General features: G+C 49.1%; 1 protein-coding gene across 3 annotated transcripts in view; it reads right to left on the bottom strand.

Annotated features, from left to right (window-relative positions):
- Positions 1-5,992: 5,992 nt before the first annotated feature.
- Positions 5,993-17,418, bottom strand: part of NR6A1 (nuclear receptor subfamily 6 group A member 1) — a 70,171-nt gene continuing 58,745 nt past the window's right edge. For 2 of the 3 annotated variants that reach the window (XM_027892944.1, XM_027892946.1), the window contains 7 exons: positions 15,265-15,320; positions 14,135-14,292; positions 13,075-13,302; positions 12,486-12,740; positions 9,096-9,217; positions 7,196-7,348; positions 5,993-6,222 (listed from right to left, as the gene is read on the bottom strand). In XM_027892944.1, coding sequence (XP_027748745.1) covers positions 6,134-6,222; positions 7,196-7,348; positions 9,096-9,217; positions 12,486-12,740; positions 13,075-13,302; positions 14,135-14,292; positions 15,265-15,320 — 1,061 coding nt within the window. In that variant the 3' untranslated portion in view covers positions 5,993-6,133. The remainder of the gene's footprint in view (positions 6,223-7,195; positions 7,349-9,095; positions 9,218-12,485; positions 12,741-13,074; positions 13,303-14,134; positions 14,293-15,264; positions 15,321-17,418) is intronic. The other variant, XM_027892945.1, reaches the window with a different exon arrangement.

The following is a 17,418-nucleotide window of genomic DNA, read 5'->3' as shown; positions in this document are numbered from 1 at the left end:
AAGGAGAAAGCCCATCCCCTTCCTTTCCCCTCCTGGGACCCAGCCCGGAGATGGGGACCACCATGCACTCATTGCTTGGCAGGGCCCAGAGACTGTGCAAACCTTCACTCTGCATTCTCTCCACTCCTGTCACCCCCAAGGTGCAGGGTCCCCCCAGACAACCCTGCTCTCACCACTGCCAGTCCATGTTGCAGCTGCTCTGGGCAGGGCTCGTGCCCTCATCCCACTTCCAGCTGCACCAACAGCACCGAGGCCTTCCCCGGACCCACAGATGATTCCAGGGCAGCGGCAGGCAGGGCAGTGCCACGGCTGCCACCCAGACCAGCACTGGGCTCCCACCCCCTGAGGGGGCCCCAACCCCAAGAGAGAGCCTTTGCCAAAGGGGGAAGGTGCAAGGGACCAGCAGACACCAGCACTGCAGAACAATTCACATTTATTAGTTCATTCAGCTAAACACTCGCTAAACATGCATTCAACACTTATTGGTCACATTTCCACAGGTAGTCAAGTCCCAGAGCAGAGCAGCGGAGCAGGGGCAGGCCGGGCTGGCATGGACTGGCGCCGGTCCTGCCCGGACGCGCCGGCACAGACATTCATTTGGTCGTGGTGCAGGGACGAGGGGCAGCTCCCGGGCACAGCACGGTGCCCGCGGGGCCAGGGCGGCACCGGCCGGACACAGCGCCCTGCCCCAGCCCCGGCTCTGAGTGTGCCAATGGTCACCGTGGGTCATGCTGAGGCAACATCCTGCTTCCCTGACTTACACAAGGGATTGTGGGAAAAATGAAAGGGAGAAAGCATCCTTAGGAACTTCAGCAACCCGGAGCAGTCCCCCTGGAAACATCCCACAAGCCAGCGAGGGGCCGACACAAGCACACACAGCAACCCGGCCCCGCTGCCTGCCCAGGATGGACACACAGGGAGCTGTGTGGTCCCAGATACAAACACAGCTTCTGCACCAGGGCTGATGAGCTGGAACCAGGCTGGATGGGCACCAACAAAAACCAAACTAACAAGAGCCATGACCTCTCAGTTTCAGCCATCACAGCCCCTGTTCCTCGCTGGCAACAGACACTGGCAGTGTTTAGTTTTTCACACAATCCCTTTGAGATGATAAACAGGATGTCACACGAGGTAGTTTAGTTATGGAAATTGAGTCAATAATGTTATCAACTATTACAAGACATTTTATAAATCGAAAGAAAACAATGAATCACAAAAGGCTTTGTTAAGGTTGATCGTCACCTGGTTTCAATTTCTGTTTCTTTTTGCCCTTGGAGGCTTCTCTTCCACTGAACCATGTTGCTTCTTTCATGGACTTGTCAGAGGCAGCTCGCAGGAGCTATTTATAAGTTTTTTTCCAAGGGGAAGACACTGCCTGGATTGGCCTCCCCATCTTTCTGTGGGCCCATTTGAGCTCCAATGCACAGATTGTGGCTGAGGGTGCTGGGAGGGGACTTTCAGCCCTGCAAACTTTCAATGACTTTGGCTCAGCGCTGGCTCTGCCTGTGGCTGGACGGGCTGTTCGGACACTCAAACAGGTGTAATCCACCAGTCCCTCTGACTTTGACTACAACCTTCTGACCACGGTGAGAAAGTTGTACTGGTGCAAATTAAGATGTAATTCATAAGCCCTGGGACTGGCTGCCAGGGGCACAATGAGAAATTCTTGTTTCCCCTTTTCCACGAGCACTCAAACGCATTTAACACCAAAGGCAGAAGGATGAGGTAATGCAGAAATAGAGTCAAACCTCCCTCAGACCCAGGGGCTGATGTGCTGGCACCACCACACACCTTGGGGATGCTTGCCCATAGAACCACACCTGAGCCTTCAGCAGGCAAACCCCACAGCCAAACCTAAAGCTGTTCCTCCAAAACCCCCACATGGGGCTTCGGTCAGCTCTCAGACAAGTCATGAAAGAAGCAACTGCTGCAACATCAAAACTGGGGTTTCTCTGGGTCACATTTTAAATACTTATCCCTGAGCTTCTGTGTATTGAAACAACACACCGTGAACCCAGAGAAACGCCACAGCTTGACACTGACACCTATGCATTTCCCTCCATTTACACATCATCTACAACTTAAAAATTAGTTTCATACTTAAACTAGTTCCCCAAGTTTCCCCCTTTCTCCTGCCTTTCATGTGGCAGGGATGATTGCCGCTTATTATCCTGAGAAATAACAACATTTTCACAGACACCAAGCTTCATAGCTTCAAATCAAAACTAAGAAGGAAGAAAGAACGAGTGGGAAATAGCACATTCACAGGAGAATCTTTTTTTTTTTTTTTCCTTTTTTAACTTTTAAAAAATGTAGTAAAGGTAAAAGAAATTCAAGTTTTGTTAAAAAAAGTTGGTTTGAAGGACAAGACTTAAACTCCTGAACCTGAGGTGGCTGCGGGTCTGTGCAGAAGCTTGAAGAGTCAGGGCAGATCCTGCCACGTGTGGCACAGGAGGGACGGCAGCGAGTGGCACTTGAGCCTTTGCAGGGTGGTGGCACAGCCACCCAGGCCTATCCTGGCAAGCAAGAGCAGTCCAGGAGCCCTGTTCACATCACTGGGACCCCTCGCTCTCAAAGCAACACCCCAGCACTGGGAACACGGGTGTTACTGGGGCAGCAGCTCACCTGCACTGGCTGGTGATCCCACTGAGAGGATCTCCCGTCAGAGGAGAAAGATGAGCCACTGGTACAATTCACAGCTGAACAGTACCTAATGCACGTGCAACACAGTGCAGAGTGAGCTCCTGCTGCAGCACTTCTGCCATGCCCAGAGCCCACCAGTTTTGGGGTACCCAGCACCTCTGAGCAACCTGGATGCCCCTCATCCCCTGCCCTCCTGCAGGGTTGGACATGCTGAGGACAAGGACTCCCTACCCGGTAGGAGCCTGAGCTCAAGTGGAAGAAAACTCAGGCACCTTCCAAAAGCTCTTGTTGAGGCCCCAGGGTCTCACACTCGCCCCATCAGCCGGTGGCAGCAGTTCCTGCTCCACTCCTGGCCTGGGGACACCTTCAAACTGCACAGCTGCAGCGAGGACCCCTCAGCACCAACCCTCCTCAAATGTGAGCCCGAGAGCTTCAAATTTATGTCCCAAATCTCTGCTCGGATTAAAAGTAACTCTTCGGCTTTCCATCTGCACAGACGCTTTGAAGGAGAGGAGGGGGTCAGCCAGCCAATTTATCTTTCAAATCGGGGATAAAAATTGACTTGTCATGGCAGAAAATTCTACCAAAGACTATTATTGTTGATTGATTCCTCTATGACAGAAGGTCAGATAAGCAAGAGCAGATAGGTACCTAAGATAATGAACTTCCCCCTACTAGCATTAAGCACAAATAAAATATGAGCCCCTGTAAACCGAATGTTACGTGAAGAATGGAACAAAAATTCCAACCTTTCCAGAGTGTCCTTCAAACCAAATTCACAAATACATCTAGTGACTGACCTAACATCTCTACGTCTCTAGCTACACTCCTACCGTCTCATAATACCTGAGTTTGCAATGCAACACATTCACTTTACCCTGTTTAAAAAATACAAGTCGTTAGAGGACTTGGTGCAGAAGACATCAGGAATGACTGTCCGGTGATTCTGGTCTGTTTGCTGCTTCCTTACCTGTCAGTTCAGGAAGGATTTTCTACTCCCTACAGTAAATGAGTACTTGGGAACGGATACTGCTGCCAATCAACCTTTGGAAAATTTGCTTTCTACAACAGAAAGCAGAAATGTCATGTCCGTTCATCATCCTAACTGAATTTAGGTTTTTGGTTGTTGTTGGTACAGCATTAGCTTTGGGAGGCTACTTTGGAAAACCACAGATTACCCAATAGATTATTTTGTTGGATGGCTGGCAATAAGATGACTGTTTTTATGTACACTAATTAAAACACTTATCAACAGATTATAATTCACTGTAGAATAAAATTACTCCTATGCAATTTTAACAATTCCTTGAGTGTATAAAACAGCAAGCCAGAAATAACCCGTAATAAAAAGATCATATCAAGCTATTCAGAAATTAAACTTAAAAAGCTGAGAAATACTTTCTAACTTACAAACAGGTACACTACAATCTTCCCCTGTACACATGAGGTATAGGCTGTATGCAGAAGGCTTTCCTGAGAATACACGTGTGTCTCATTGTACTGTCAAAGCAAATGAGATTTACGGAACCACCTTTGGGTGTGAAGCTCCATCGAGCTGAGCTGCTGCTGGGCCCAGCAGCTGTTACCCGTAACATCCTGTTTAAATAATGACAAATGAGCAGCTATGGACTTTGAGAAAAGGGAAACCGTCGAGCTGGAGGATGCCCAAGGGGGTGCCCAGCCTGGCGCGGGGTGAGCGCGGCCGCCGGCCCCGCCACTGCCCGACCACGACGTGCCAAGCCAGCGGTCACCGTGCCCCAAGGGCTGCACCCAGGGAGCACCCGCTGGGCCAGGGGGAGAGAAGGGGGGAGGGAGGGAGCGAGGGGAAGACGACTTTGGTGAATGGGATTTTTCTCCTGTTGCCCACCACGTTCATCCACGGCAGCTGCAGCCCCCCCGGGCTGTGCTCGCCCCGTGCCACGCTGTCATCAGGGCAAGCCAAAAAGGAAGCAACTCGTCCCTCCGACCCTGAAGGATCACAAGCCGTTTCCCCAAATAGTTTTAAATCAGTACTCAAACACTTGTCGATGAACCATCTTGCTACGCAAATGTCAGATCTACACCTAAGGAGACAGGGAGGGAAATCTAGGCAGGACTGTCTAGGAGAGTGACTGAGTCTTTGAACATTAACTCCTACTGAAGGAGATGAGAACAAGAGCACGTCATCCAACTTCCCCACCACAAGCAGAAGCCATGAGATCACTCATGAGAATGCCTAAGTTAAGCTGAACACCAGCACTCAGCAATCACTCCATCAACTAATCAGTTGCCATCAAACCAGTTCTCCATCTGGAGTGGTGGGGAGTTTGCGAGATAGAAAATCGAAGCCTCGCAACATCTAGGACAGAGCAGGCCACCAAGGACTGCAGTAATGCTGTTTTTCCTGAGATTCCACAAGCAGCAGAACAGTCCTGGCAGGATGAAACTACGAAACACACATTCCCTGAGTCCAGCAGAGAAAGCCATGCCAGACGACACTGGAGTCCCTCACCCCATTACACAGGTCACATTTAACCACAGGGAACATTAACTGCTCCCAGAAATGGGGACTGCTGCACTACAGAAGCTTTAAGAGTCAGGTACCATCTCAGAAGAACACAATAAAGGGGGCAATCCTGCCTCTTCTCTAAGTAGGTTTTTCCTGCTTTTGTGAATCTAAAATGGATGTTAAGGAAGTGATGAGAAAGTATTTGCAGTTCTCTAGCAACAAGAGCACCTTTGTGTAACGCCAGGAGCCTGCTAGGAACTGCAGGAACAAAATTTCAGTGGAATTGGAACACGCTGTGGGAATAGTGAGAGGGCAGCAGGCCAGGAGGGGCTGGGGCAGACCCCTGCCCGCAGCTCCTCAGAGGGATACAGGGGCAGCAAGCCCGTCACAGTTCCAGACACTGCCATCTCACTGGGAAACCTGCATCTAGAAACTGCCAGGGGGAAAGAAACCAACTGCCCAGACAGACTTCTACTTCTTCTCCACTCCCTGCCTCTTTAAACTTAAAGAAAAAAGCTTGGCACTTCTCTACCACCCACTTCTCCAAAGTCGTCCCTTTGGGGTACCAACAGCTCTGTCGACACGGTGAGGCCGTTTGCTCTCTGTGACAAACGCTTTGGGATACAAATCATGGAAAGAGCAGTGCATGAACAGCATCTTCTCCTTGAGGTAGTCTTAGTCATCTCGGTCCCCAGCCCCAAATACAAAAGAACTAACCCTAACAAACACTGTAACATTAAACATCTTCACATTCTGTAAACCGCTGGAGAATGCATCTGCTGCATTCCTACAGAACCATGTGCATCGTGTTGAAGATCATACATTCAACTCTGTCGTGAAATAAATATATAGGAAAAAGAGTAAAAAAACAAAAACAAACAAAAAAGATTCTTGCTACAAGGGCAGGGCCGCCCCTGCCCCTTCTCCTGCCTGGATGGCCTTTGCCCCTCTCCCGGGGCGAGCCAGCTCACAGCGTAAGGCACCGGCCGGGGCCAGCTGGGCTCACTCTTTGCTCACGCTCGTCTTGCAGGAATGTAGAACGGCCTTAAAAAGGAGAGGCAGCTGCTCCAGGGGGACATTCACCATTTTTCCTGGTAAGAAAGAAACCAGAATTAGCAGCCACTCCTGAATCAGATTTCAGAGACACCTAAGCCAGCAGTGCTGGAGACGGTTTTACCTTGAACCTCTCAGAGAAACAGTTAATCATCCTACAGCTACATTAGACATTTGATATTCATTTGGACACAGCGTGATTTATTATTTACTGAATAGAAAGCAAAATAAATGGGCAAAGTCAGATCAAAATGATTTGTCCACAATGGAGTAGTATTTATAGAAAGTGGGAAGGACTAAATCCCGTCTCTCCTCAAACCCCCTTGTTGGTCTCCATGAGTAAATTAGGAGAGCTACTCTGAGATTATTATCTAGTTCGTTATGACGGAGTAGGATAAAGCATATGGAGCCTTGACACGGGGAGGCAAGTATCCCTCCTTTGCCATAACATTCAGGAACAAACAGTTTTAGTAACACCAGACCTTGGAGATCTAATTAGCGACAACTGCAGCTGAGAATTCACCTGCAGATTTCCGAGGTCTGGACGAATGGAAACCTGGGGGTTATACTGCAGGTCTGCCCACTGCTCTGATCACCTTCTCCTTAATTCAGCAGCATTTCAGGGATCTTTCTAGTTCTTATAACTACTCGAACCAGGATGACGCCCTTTTGAGACACAATGTCTCTGAGTTGGGATTGAAAGAAAGAAAAGGAGAACCTGACCAAAGTACTTAAAGGATGTCAGGTCAGAGCCAGGCACATCTTCCTGGAGCAGGAAGGAACCCTGTGCCCACCATCATCACCAGGACACCTTGCCAGTTGCCACTCTGGCTGGGTGAGCTTTGGGGCAATGCCTTAAAGGTGGGCAAGAAGCTCTGACAGGAAAAGGTCCCACACAAACATCATCCACCAAAGTCAACAAGAATTTCACTGTTATAAATTCATTTTCTTTTAAAAGCATATTTCATAACTTGCACACAATCCTGGTGGGAGAAGAGCTCAAGAAGTTACCTGCAATGTATCTGATCTCTGGCAAACACATCATTAGGTCCGGGAAGCGGTTTGGCTGGTGTGGGTATTTGTACTCCGTGAAGTCCTGGCAAACATACCAGTACCGCTTATTCAGCTGCTCCAGTTGGGATGCATTGGTCAGCCCCCTGATGTCTGCAAGAGAATACAATACAGCAATGAAAACACGACAAAAATATCCCAGAAGAGCAGCAGCCTTGCACTTACTGCCTCGTCCTGAGGACAGACTGATTTCTGTCACTCTGAGCTGGGTCACTGCTTTGGAGACTGACTTCCAGCACCCAGTTCTACCAACACTAGAATTCCCAACTCCCCTCCTGCCATACCTGCATCATGGCTCTTTACATGCACGTCTGGATACAGGATTTCCCTCCACAAAGGGGGAAGAGAACAGTTAATATCATAAGCTGCTCATCTGCAGCTCAGTGAACACTCACTCTCGGAGGTGACAGCTCCAGCACCCTGAAATGCTTGCCTGGCACAACGTGGCCACGTGTCAGGGTTCAGTCCTCACAGCAGATCAGTGTAACACCTCCTCAGGCAGAAACACGCCGGTTTGAGCTGTATCATCTTGGCTGAGGACAGTGCTCAGATCTATAATTCAAGGTATCACCACATCTCTCCCCATCTGCTTATGAATTATGTCACAAGTGCTTTACAAACTTGTTAAACCTCTTATTTTTAAATTTAGCGTTGACCGTGTCAGGCAACATACACAAAGGACAAACAGACAGGCAAGAAGGGCCACTGGCACTGTGACCAACAGTGTGGGCACCCTGCTGGGGCCTGGGGAGGGCCCTCGGAGCGGGTTCGCAACTGTGGGACCATCTGACGGAAGAGGCATTCATCTACTGCCCAAAAGCTGACTTTTAAAAATAAGTCTCAGGTATTTCACATAAAAAAATTGCAAACTTCAACTAAAAATAAAAGAAGACAGGAAGTTAATGAAAATACATTTTGGAAAACAATGGAGACAGCTTGAGAAGTGCATTATCCAGTGTCAGGAAACTGCTCAGGGAAGCAAACCGGAACCTCAGCCCGGCACAGATTGAAGTGTCAGCACTATCTCCTGCTGGAAATGAGTGGGGGAGGAGGGAGCCTGCAGCACATTTTTACAGACTGCAACTATCTTTCACAGTACAAAATACTTTGGGGACATTTATTTCCAAAATTACAGACGAACACCATCTATTGAGCATTTGCCTCTGCATGGATTTTGAAATGCCCGGGGTCTTGACGTAGTCAGGACTACCAGCTTTAGTGTGCTGCCTAATCAGCAGATTTACAGCCCTTTCCTAGGCTGAATTCATGGCCTGCACATCAATACTTCATCCGTGATCACCTTTCACTGTGCAGAGTCAGATTTAGGCACTGAACCTAAAAAGCAGGAACACAGCTAAGTGACCTAAGGATATATCCTCGAGGTAAATATTTCAGAGAGTCAGAAAAGCTCTAAAAACGGGAGGGCTGGTTTTACAAATTCACCCTCTAAGACACAAAAATGAACAAATACCTTTTCCAGCTGTGAATCTTTGGAAGGTTGTTATGCAAGTAGTCATCATTTACTTCAGAAAAAAAGCCATGCAAATTAACTGGTTTTAAAGAATTGTTTAGGCAGTTAACTAAACAGTTACCTAAAGCAGTACTACTTTCAGATCACACATCTACTGCCTATATTAAAGGCAATAAAAACCTTCATCCCATTCCAGGTTTCTCCATGTGGGTACCCAACAGGTACAGGATGTGAGTGAGCACGAGGGCTCATACACACGGAGCGTTCAGAGCTTGAGCCTCTTTGGGGCTCCTGGACCCTTCCTCCCGTTTCCCAGCAGGGAAGCAATGACTGCTCAGGCTGTTTGAGAGTCCCTCTCTGCAGACTCACCCTGATTGAGGAAGTTGATGGCTTTCATACACGCGTACTCCTCGTTGCTGACCTTCAGCTGGTTAAATTTGCGAAAGAGGTAGATCAAGCGCTCCATCACCTCCATCCCCTCTTCACTGAATCTGCAGGACAGAGACCACACGTCAGCAAATGCAGCACAAGGACCGTACAGTAAAGGCAAGAAGCTTTTCAAAGTATTCAGAGATTTTAACATCTTGCAAGAGAATTAAAAAAAATTGTCGTCAATTTTGTTGTCTCAAAGTCTGTTGGCATTACTAAATTAAAGTAGAAGTAAGGAGGAAAATGTCTCAGTTACAAACTTAGAGTCATAGAATCACTGAATGGTTTGGGTTGGAAGGGATCTCAAAGATCATCTTATTCCATCCCTTCTACTAGACTATGTTACTCAGAGCCTAATCCACATGGTTGCACTAGGGGTGGGAAGTCCACAAACTTGACTGTTACAGATATTTATAGCAAAAAGAGATCTCTTGGTGATTCAGTTCACCACCAGCCTGCTTTGACAGTAGAGAAGGTTTGCTGGAGCCAGGAATCTGCACCAGAACCAGTGACAGAGATGGGTAGGACAAGGCACACTGATGCACAGGGAATGCAAGTCTCCAAAAAGTCTCCTGGGAAATTGCCTGATGGAGATTTTGTGGGTGCAGAACCAGGTGTTCCTGCTGAAGGGGGTGCCAAGCCTCTTCAGGAGTAAATACCCCATGTGTGCACCATGAACAAGCCACAGGGTAAGGACCAGGCTGGAGCAGAGCGGGAGGGTGTGGAGGGCTGCCAGTTGTCTGCAGGTACCTCCAGACCATCCCACACCCGCCCAGGACCAGAACGGCCTCTCAGGAACACATCTCACAGCAATACCCTCGGCTTCAAAGAAACCACATATTAAAAAGTGCTCAGAAGTGGGACAGAAGTGTTTCGGGAAGCTTCAGCGTGCTCTGGCATTGTGCAGCACAAAGCACAAGAGCACAGCCAGCGAAGCATCTCTGAATAGAACAGAAATAGAACCTTTTTCACTGAATAATACCTTAATTTGGCATGTGTGTTTGTTTACTTCAAAGTTATTTGTAAAATGCATGGTGGAGTTCAACCTCTGCAAAGTGAAAACAAGCTGTCTGAACTCCAGGTCACTTCTTCAAGAAAGTAATATTGTAAGTGATGAAAGCCTTGTCGGCTAATCTAAAGTTGTACAAGTTTTCTTGCTCTCCAGTTGACATTAAAAATCTTGCAGGTGCAAGATTGCAAAGCTCAAGAAGTTAATGAGCACAAAGACCACTCAGTCGTCTGTTGGGTTTAATTGTTTTTAGAGCATGCACATTTTTACCAGCCACTCATCACTTCATAAATCCAGGAGAGCTCTTCTCTCATTCCTGCAGTTGAACTGTCTTACTTTCTGCACATACTTTCCTCCCCCCTTTCAAACAAAGCTGTTCTGTTTTTCACAGCCTTATTTCTTCTCGAGGACTGACTCCTCCACACTTTTCCTCACAGTTTACACCAGGCGAGTTTCTGGCTGGGAGTTATCGGGATCAGCTGGGGAGGAGAGGGAAGGGAAGCACTATCAGGAGTGCTGGGGGAGGTCAGGAGTCTATTCATTTCATATTCATCTTCAGAAAAACAGCACAATAAAAGAAAACATTTGATCTAGCAGGCTAACAGAACATTTAGCCAGTTGTTAGAAGTGATTAAAACACAGGGGCTGGGGAGCTCATCTTATGTCTTTGTTTGTCACCTACGCATTAGCATTGCTCTTGTCATTTTGCTAAGAGCAGAAATTAACCCTGAAGTGCCAGACTATCCCTGCTCAGTGAGATTTCTCCAACCACCTCTGAAGTTTCTTTGCAGTCATCAATGTCGGGAGAACCAGGGGCTCTCCGAACCAGTCGGACTCCTCTCCGAAAGAGCCCCTCTCAAATCTGAAGGGACTGGCTTTTTCACGAGTGCTTTGGACAGGGAGACTGATACCCACGAGCTATCCCATGGCTGCTGGCAGACAGTGAAGCTATGGCTGAAGGACCACGAAGACAAGTGTGAGGGAGCCACGCAGCTCGAGACCCCTCATCTGTGCAGCTTCCCGCTAAATGGCTTTTTGGGTGTGCATTCTCCCAGGTTACTAATGACAATTAACGACACTTGAAAAGCTAAATCAGAAGAGACTACAGAAGCATTCCTCTCCCAAGAACACCTATTTTCATCCACGTGCACAGATCTTCTCTGAAGGACCTTTGAGGCGACCAGCTCTGAATCGCCGGTTTCTGCAGGGCGAGGATTCCTCCTTTGTCTCGCTGTCTTAGCCCTCACTTGTATTTATCACAAACCCAAAATGAAAGAAACACTTCCCCTGTGAGGCTCTGACCAGGACAGAAGGAACAAAAGGACAGCTGAATGCAGGAACAAGTGTCATTGTGGTTTTCTATGACCCTCACTGCTCCTCGCAGGAGCAGCACCAGATGCACGATGAATGGCCAGGCAGAACAGCGGCGCGGAGGAACCTGCCCCAGGAAATGAGACACCTGGGGCCAGCTCTCCACTCCACTGTGGTCTCAGCCCACCAGCGCCTCTGCTTGTCACAGCAGATGCACAAAGGTATCTCAGAACTGTGAGACACTGCAATGGCTGAGGAGCACACACTCTGGCAGCATCGCTGAGCCCAGCAAGGGCAGAGCGCGCAAGGCACGTTTTAAAGGCAGAGTGGGCAGCAGTTTCCCTAAATCCTCCCTATTCTGCCATAATACTGGGAGATTGTGACTCTTCTACCAAAAGGAGAATTTGTCTGGCACCAAGACTACAAAACAAAACATCCAAACCAAAAAAACAACACCCTGACCAAAATGATAAATGGCAGGCAAGTTCCCCAGAGCATCAGATAGTCTGTACCACGGAAAAAACAAGAGCTAAGTTGCAACATTTTTAAATTTATGTAATCAAAACAATGAAATAGCAATTAATTATAAACACTTTGATAATACAGACAACTAGCTTTGTGAACAGCCTTTCCACTGACCCAATGGGTTTTTAAATAAATTCTCTTTCTGTATCTCAGAGTTACCAAAAGTGTTGGTTAGTTTTACTCTCCTCATAAAAACGTGCTTTGTAGGGCTGTGCTGGAGGACAACAGCATTGCTATAAAATTCAAAGAGCACCACGCAGCACCGTGGCCCTTTCCCTGCAGAAGGAAGTTTGTGATCCAGCACTGACTAACCCTGGTGTGCTTTCTAGGCCTGGAACAACTATTCCCTAAAAACAGAAAAGGAAAACAGATGCAGGTGAAGTGACAGGAGGGGTGGTCACAGAGCACCTGATCACTGTCCTCCCTACGGTTCCTCCATCTCTAGATCTCCCTGTCCTACCCGTGGGCTCAGCCTGACATCTCACCTGTGCAGCTCGTCATCAGAGGGAGAGTACTTGGAGGTGACATCTGCCAGGTCACCAAAGATCTGTTTGCTGTAAACAGTCAGGGAGGAGAGAAGGATCAGCTCCTGCCACGTAGAGCTGAGCAGGCAGGTATAGTCCTTGATGGAGAGTTCGCAGAAGAACGGCAGCTTCTTGATCCAAGCAATCTGCCTGAAAAGCAATTCATCTGCCAGGCGACACAGCAACGCAAACAGCTCTGCCTGAGTCACTTTATACCTGCAGGCACAGTTAAAACAAAGGTAAAAACCATTAAAACCACTGAATGACATCACCTGATGAGGTACTTGAAAACGAGGCAAACACACGGGAATTTGTGTTCAAGTGGCCCAAGTGCCAGTGCCCAGGGTGTCACCTGGTGACGTGGTGCCAGGTCCGTGCACCCCAGCTCCAGCACCAGGCAAGGGCACAGGATACCTGTGGGATGGGGTCTGGTGTGCTGCCTGCACTATGGCTGCACCTCCTCCCAGGGCAGCTGTGGCCCCCCATCCCAGCAGGGCCAGCAGGAACACGCAGCCCGGGCAGCCCCTCGCGCCGCGCCGCCCACACTGACCCGTCCTCGATGAGCATCGGCGTCCCCAGCGGCTCCAGGTCCTCCGCCGACACCAGCTGGTTGATCAGACTGTGCGACTGGGGGTCCAGGCTGCGCGTCTGGGGGGGCACCAGGGCCGAGTGAGCGGAGTAGCTAAAAAGGTGCGGGAGGTACTGATAGTGCGTGGACACCGGCGTGCCGATGTACTGATCCCTGAGTGCGGCGAACCCGTTCAGCTCCACGGACCTACTGGAAAAGGAAAAGCTCTTCAATATACCCCAGAAATTCCACTTGATTCATTACAATGTTGCATCCAGCTCTGTCAGAAACATTAACAAAAGCAGGGAAAGCAAACAGAATAGGAAATAAATTGTATTTAAAGCCTGCCCTGGAAATAACTGAGTGTGCGGATCAGAAGCCGTGTGCTGGCTGCATGTTGAGCCCAGCCAGGCACTGGTTAATGGAGATCTGGGAGCTGCTGCTGAGCTGCCATTCAGGGAGCAGAGCAGAAGCCCACCTGTGCACAGTCTTTCCAGCCCAGCTTCCTGACAGGGCCAGAATTTAGGATTGCACGTTACAGTACTTCCACAGCCAGTGAACACAAACAAGGCCACGGCTGAGATGCAGCTGAAAGCAGATGGGATCAGGTCTGAGATTCTGCTGCATCAGGAGGTTTGCACTCACAGTAACTGATTTAACACCACCAATTATTAACCTAAATGGAGTCTTATATTTTCAAAATCTAAGCTTGGTGCAGAAAAAGAGTTTATGCAGAGTGAGCAGTAAAAGGTAATCAAGTACCCACGATCTGCAGAAAGGATGATCAGTACAAACTGAGATGCGTTTCAAATTTAACTCAAGATTGCCTTTCTTTTCATCTGCTCACGAGCACCTCCCAGTTCAGTTCTTTTCAATCCAGTCCTGTCTGTGTTAAAACACAGAGGTAGTGGGAACCTGCCATATGCCCAGTTTGCACAAAGATGCACTCACGTGTGTTTTCCCTACATTGACCTCAAGTATCACTCAGGGAAAGACAGCCAAGATTCCTCTAATACCAAATTCTTCCAGGGGTCATCCCCACCTTGAAGATGGCGTAGAAACAGGTGAAGGCTGGTTGCTCTCAGAAACTCCATTTCCAGGGGAACTGTGATCACTGTCTCCGTTGTTGCTCCATGACATGTTTGCCTCTCCCTCAAATTCTTGCCCAGACATAATTCTCTCAATCTCTTCCTCTGATATCTGTCAAATATAAGACATGATGGTTACTTTAGCTGAGAACAGAAGGTAGAGCCTCTCTCTGCCTGTGAACACCTTGACTGTTCAGTCACATCCAACAGGGCTGGTACCACATCCTTCCTTTGCATTTAACAACATACATAAAACACTCTATTTACAGCTAATTGTGCTGAGCCCCAGCTCCTGCAGCGCCTTCAAGTGATGGTAAGGCAGCAGACAGGAATGGGCACGTGAAAAGATGATGTCAGATGGACACTGTAAATCAGCCACTGTCACACCGTGAAAAACCTGGGAGTAATTGAGGCCAGTGCATCGGGAACATCACTCAGCACTGGCAGAGGGGAAGACAAACAGAAGGTGGGGAAGGCACTGGTTTGATAAAGCAGTCGAGAGAGGCAAGTGAAGAGGACTTTTGTTGCTTGAGGTGGGCTCTCCCTGGTGCTGACCCCAGGCAGGGCTGCACTGTGTAGCTCTCCCCACGGAGCCACTCGCTGTGCAGCCAGAGCGGCTGTTTGGCTTCTCATGGTTTGGGTTTGGTCTTTCCCAGGCACTCAGACTCACAGAAAATGCTTTCAGTGTTATTTCTCTTTTGTTAAAATCAACAGTAAACTTTTAAAAGGCCCCTTTTCCAGAAGGGAGCTGGAAATGGCCATCATTTCTCACGCGTGCAGCACAAGCTGCTGTGCTGAATTACCTCGCGCTTTACAAGGCACCTCTGGACAAGCTGCACCATCAATCAGACAGACATTTACTGGTGCCCCGCTTGCCACAGCTGAAGGGATTGCAGCAGGCAGCCCGAGATTTACTGGGAGCCATGGAGGGAGAGACGTCCTTGCGCAGCTCACAAAGGACAGGGCGCCGTGAGGCTGCCCAGGGGCCACCTGACACGCTGGGACCACGCTGGGACTGTGCCAGATCCCCCCAGGACAGGCAGGAGCTGAAGGGATCCGTGGAGAGACAGCCAGACATGCTCACCTGGACAGGTCCAATGCTTTTATTTCTGCCTCCTGGCATGCCATCCTCTCTGATTGCTGGAAAACACAACCAAACCTTGGTGAGGAACACTACTCTGGGTATTCCAGAAGTACATAAGAAGGTATCTACTTTACTTTGAAAAAAAAAAATCTTTCTACCTTAAAAGATTCATTTTTTTTCATCAAAGAAGTTTACAGAGAAACCTCCAGTGCTTTCCAGGGCACAGGAAACTTGAGCAACACCCCCCATGTTCCTCACCCAAAGGGCACAGACACATCGATGGGGCTACAAGCGTTACTCGAGTGCTTTAGTTTCTTTACGTGATCCTTGACTGACAGGTAATGAAGGAATAGCAATCCTTTATCCCAGCTAATTCCATCATAAATCCACAGAGGCATGGTACATGGCAAGGAACCCCACTTCACCCCTGGATATAACCCAACCAATGACCAGACTGCTGGAAAAGGAGGTGTGAAGGCCAGCACGTCTCACTCCACTGCCCAGGGCCCTGTGAACCACCATGAGCCAGAACCTGGAGAGACACCGAGCAGTGCTGCCACCAACACACAGACAAAGCACTTCAGTGCTGACTGCTGACCCTGCTGTCACTTCAGAGCGTCACATCTCCCGCAGCCACTACAGAAAATGGAGGGGAGACGTTTGACCCTGTCAGTCTCTTGCAAAGCCATCATTTAAAATTCAGGCTAAGCTGTGCAGTTCCATTTCAGGAGGGCAGTCTTGTTTCTCAGTATATAGCAGCTGCATTTTTAAGGCTCTTTAAACAATTTCCAGGGAGCTCTAAAGAAGTCTAATTAAAGGGATTATCCTGGAGCAGCTTCTCTACCTTCCTCCTCCCTCTGCTCTTCTGTGCAGTGACAGAGCAGCTCTGCAGCAGCTGACACCACTGGAGGACAGCCCTGCTCCTCGTGTGCCTCCCCTCCCAGGCTGGGTCCCCCGTTTATCAGGTCCCAATCTCTTTCCCAGCACGACCTGGCCAGACTTGGCAGGAGGCTCTCCCAGCTGCACAGTGACCTTGTGGCTGCGTGGCCTCACCCTGCTTGGCACCCGGGGCTGCAGGAGGCCCTCCCGGAGCAGAAAATGACACAGAAATTAAGGAAAAACTTCCTCCCCAGAAGAGCCACGCTGCTGCTTGGCTTTGGACACCCTCAGCTCAAATCCTCCTCGGTGCCTCAGAGCTGTGCCTGCAGCTCAGGGAGTGCACACAGGTTCAGCCAGGGCAGAGACACATCCCCCCTGCACTGGGACCTGAACTGCACCTTCCCAAATCCCAACCACCCACCCGAGCAAGGCACAGCCCTGGGGGAAAGGTCCTGGTGACTGACAACTGCCCCAGCACAGTGATCCCCACAGGCCCTTCCACCACCACTTCATGGGACCAGCAGTAGTTTTAATTCTTCTGACAGAAACTCCATCCCCTCCATGTAACAGCAAGTATTTTCATTTCAAACACCAGATAACAATCATTTAAGCATACTGAAGGAGCCATAAACATAGGATATAAACCAACTCTGATTACCTTCGAAATCATGCAAATCTCTTATGACATTGCAAGACAAGAGATTCATGTTAACAAGCAAGGCTGTTTATTTCCTATGGAAGCCCTTTACAAAAAACACCAGTTTCTGATCTTAAAAAAAAAAACAAAACAAAACCACACACACACACAAAAACCCCCAACAACATACACAAAAAAAGACTGATGTAAAAAAAGTTGTCATGGTTAGCTGTTACCCCCTTTAGGTTTAGGGTTTTTTAACTTAACGGAACTACAGAATCAGTTTCCCATTTCTGGGGGAACTTCTCTCATTTTTCACGATATTTCACCGGTAACTGTGACTCAGAGGCCTCTCAACAATGCACGCAGTGTTCGGGTAAGGGAGCAGGAGGAAGCTCGGCAAGGCAGGAGGGACGCAGGGCAGGCGCTGCTGCTGCCGCCAGGTGGCGCTGCGGCCCCGCGGGTCACCCGCACAGGGGTCGGGACCCCGGACCCCAACCCATCCCCTGAGCCCGATACAGGGGGTCCCGGACCCCAACCCATCCCCTGAGCCCGGACCCCAACCCATCCCCTGAGCCCATACAGGGGGTCCCGGACCCCAACCCATCCCCTGAGCCCGGACCCCAACCCATCCCCTG

Source organism: Empidonax traillii, unplaced genomic scaffold (genome assembly GCF_003031625.1).
Source record: "Empidonax traillii isolate 1590-97213 ecotype Southwest subspecies unplaced genomic scaffold, ASM303162v1 scaffold375:size1330703, whole genome shotgun sequence".
Lineage (NCBI taxonomy): Eukaryota > Metazoa > Chordata > Aves > Passeriformes > Tyrannidae > Empidonax > Empidonax traillii.
The sequence above is the reverse complement of the archived record's forward strand: the minus strand, read 5'-3'. Positions and strand labels throughout refer to the sequence as shown.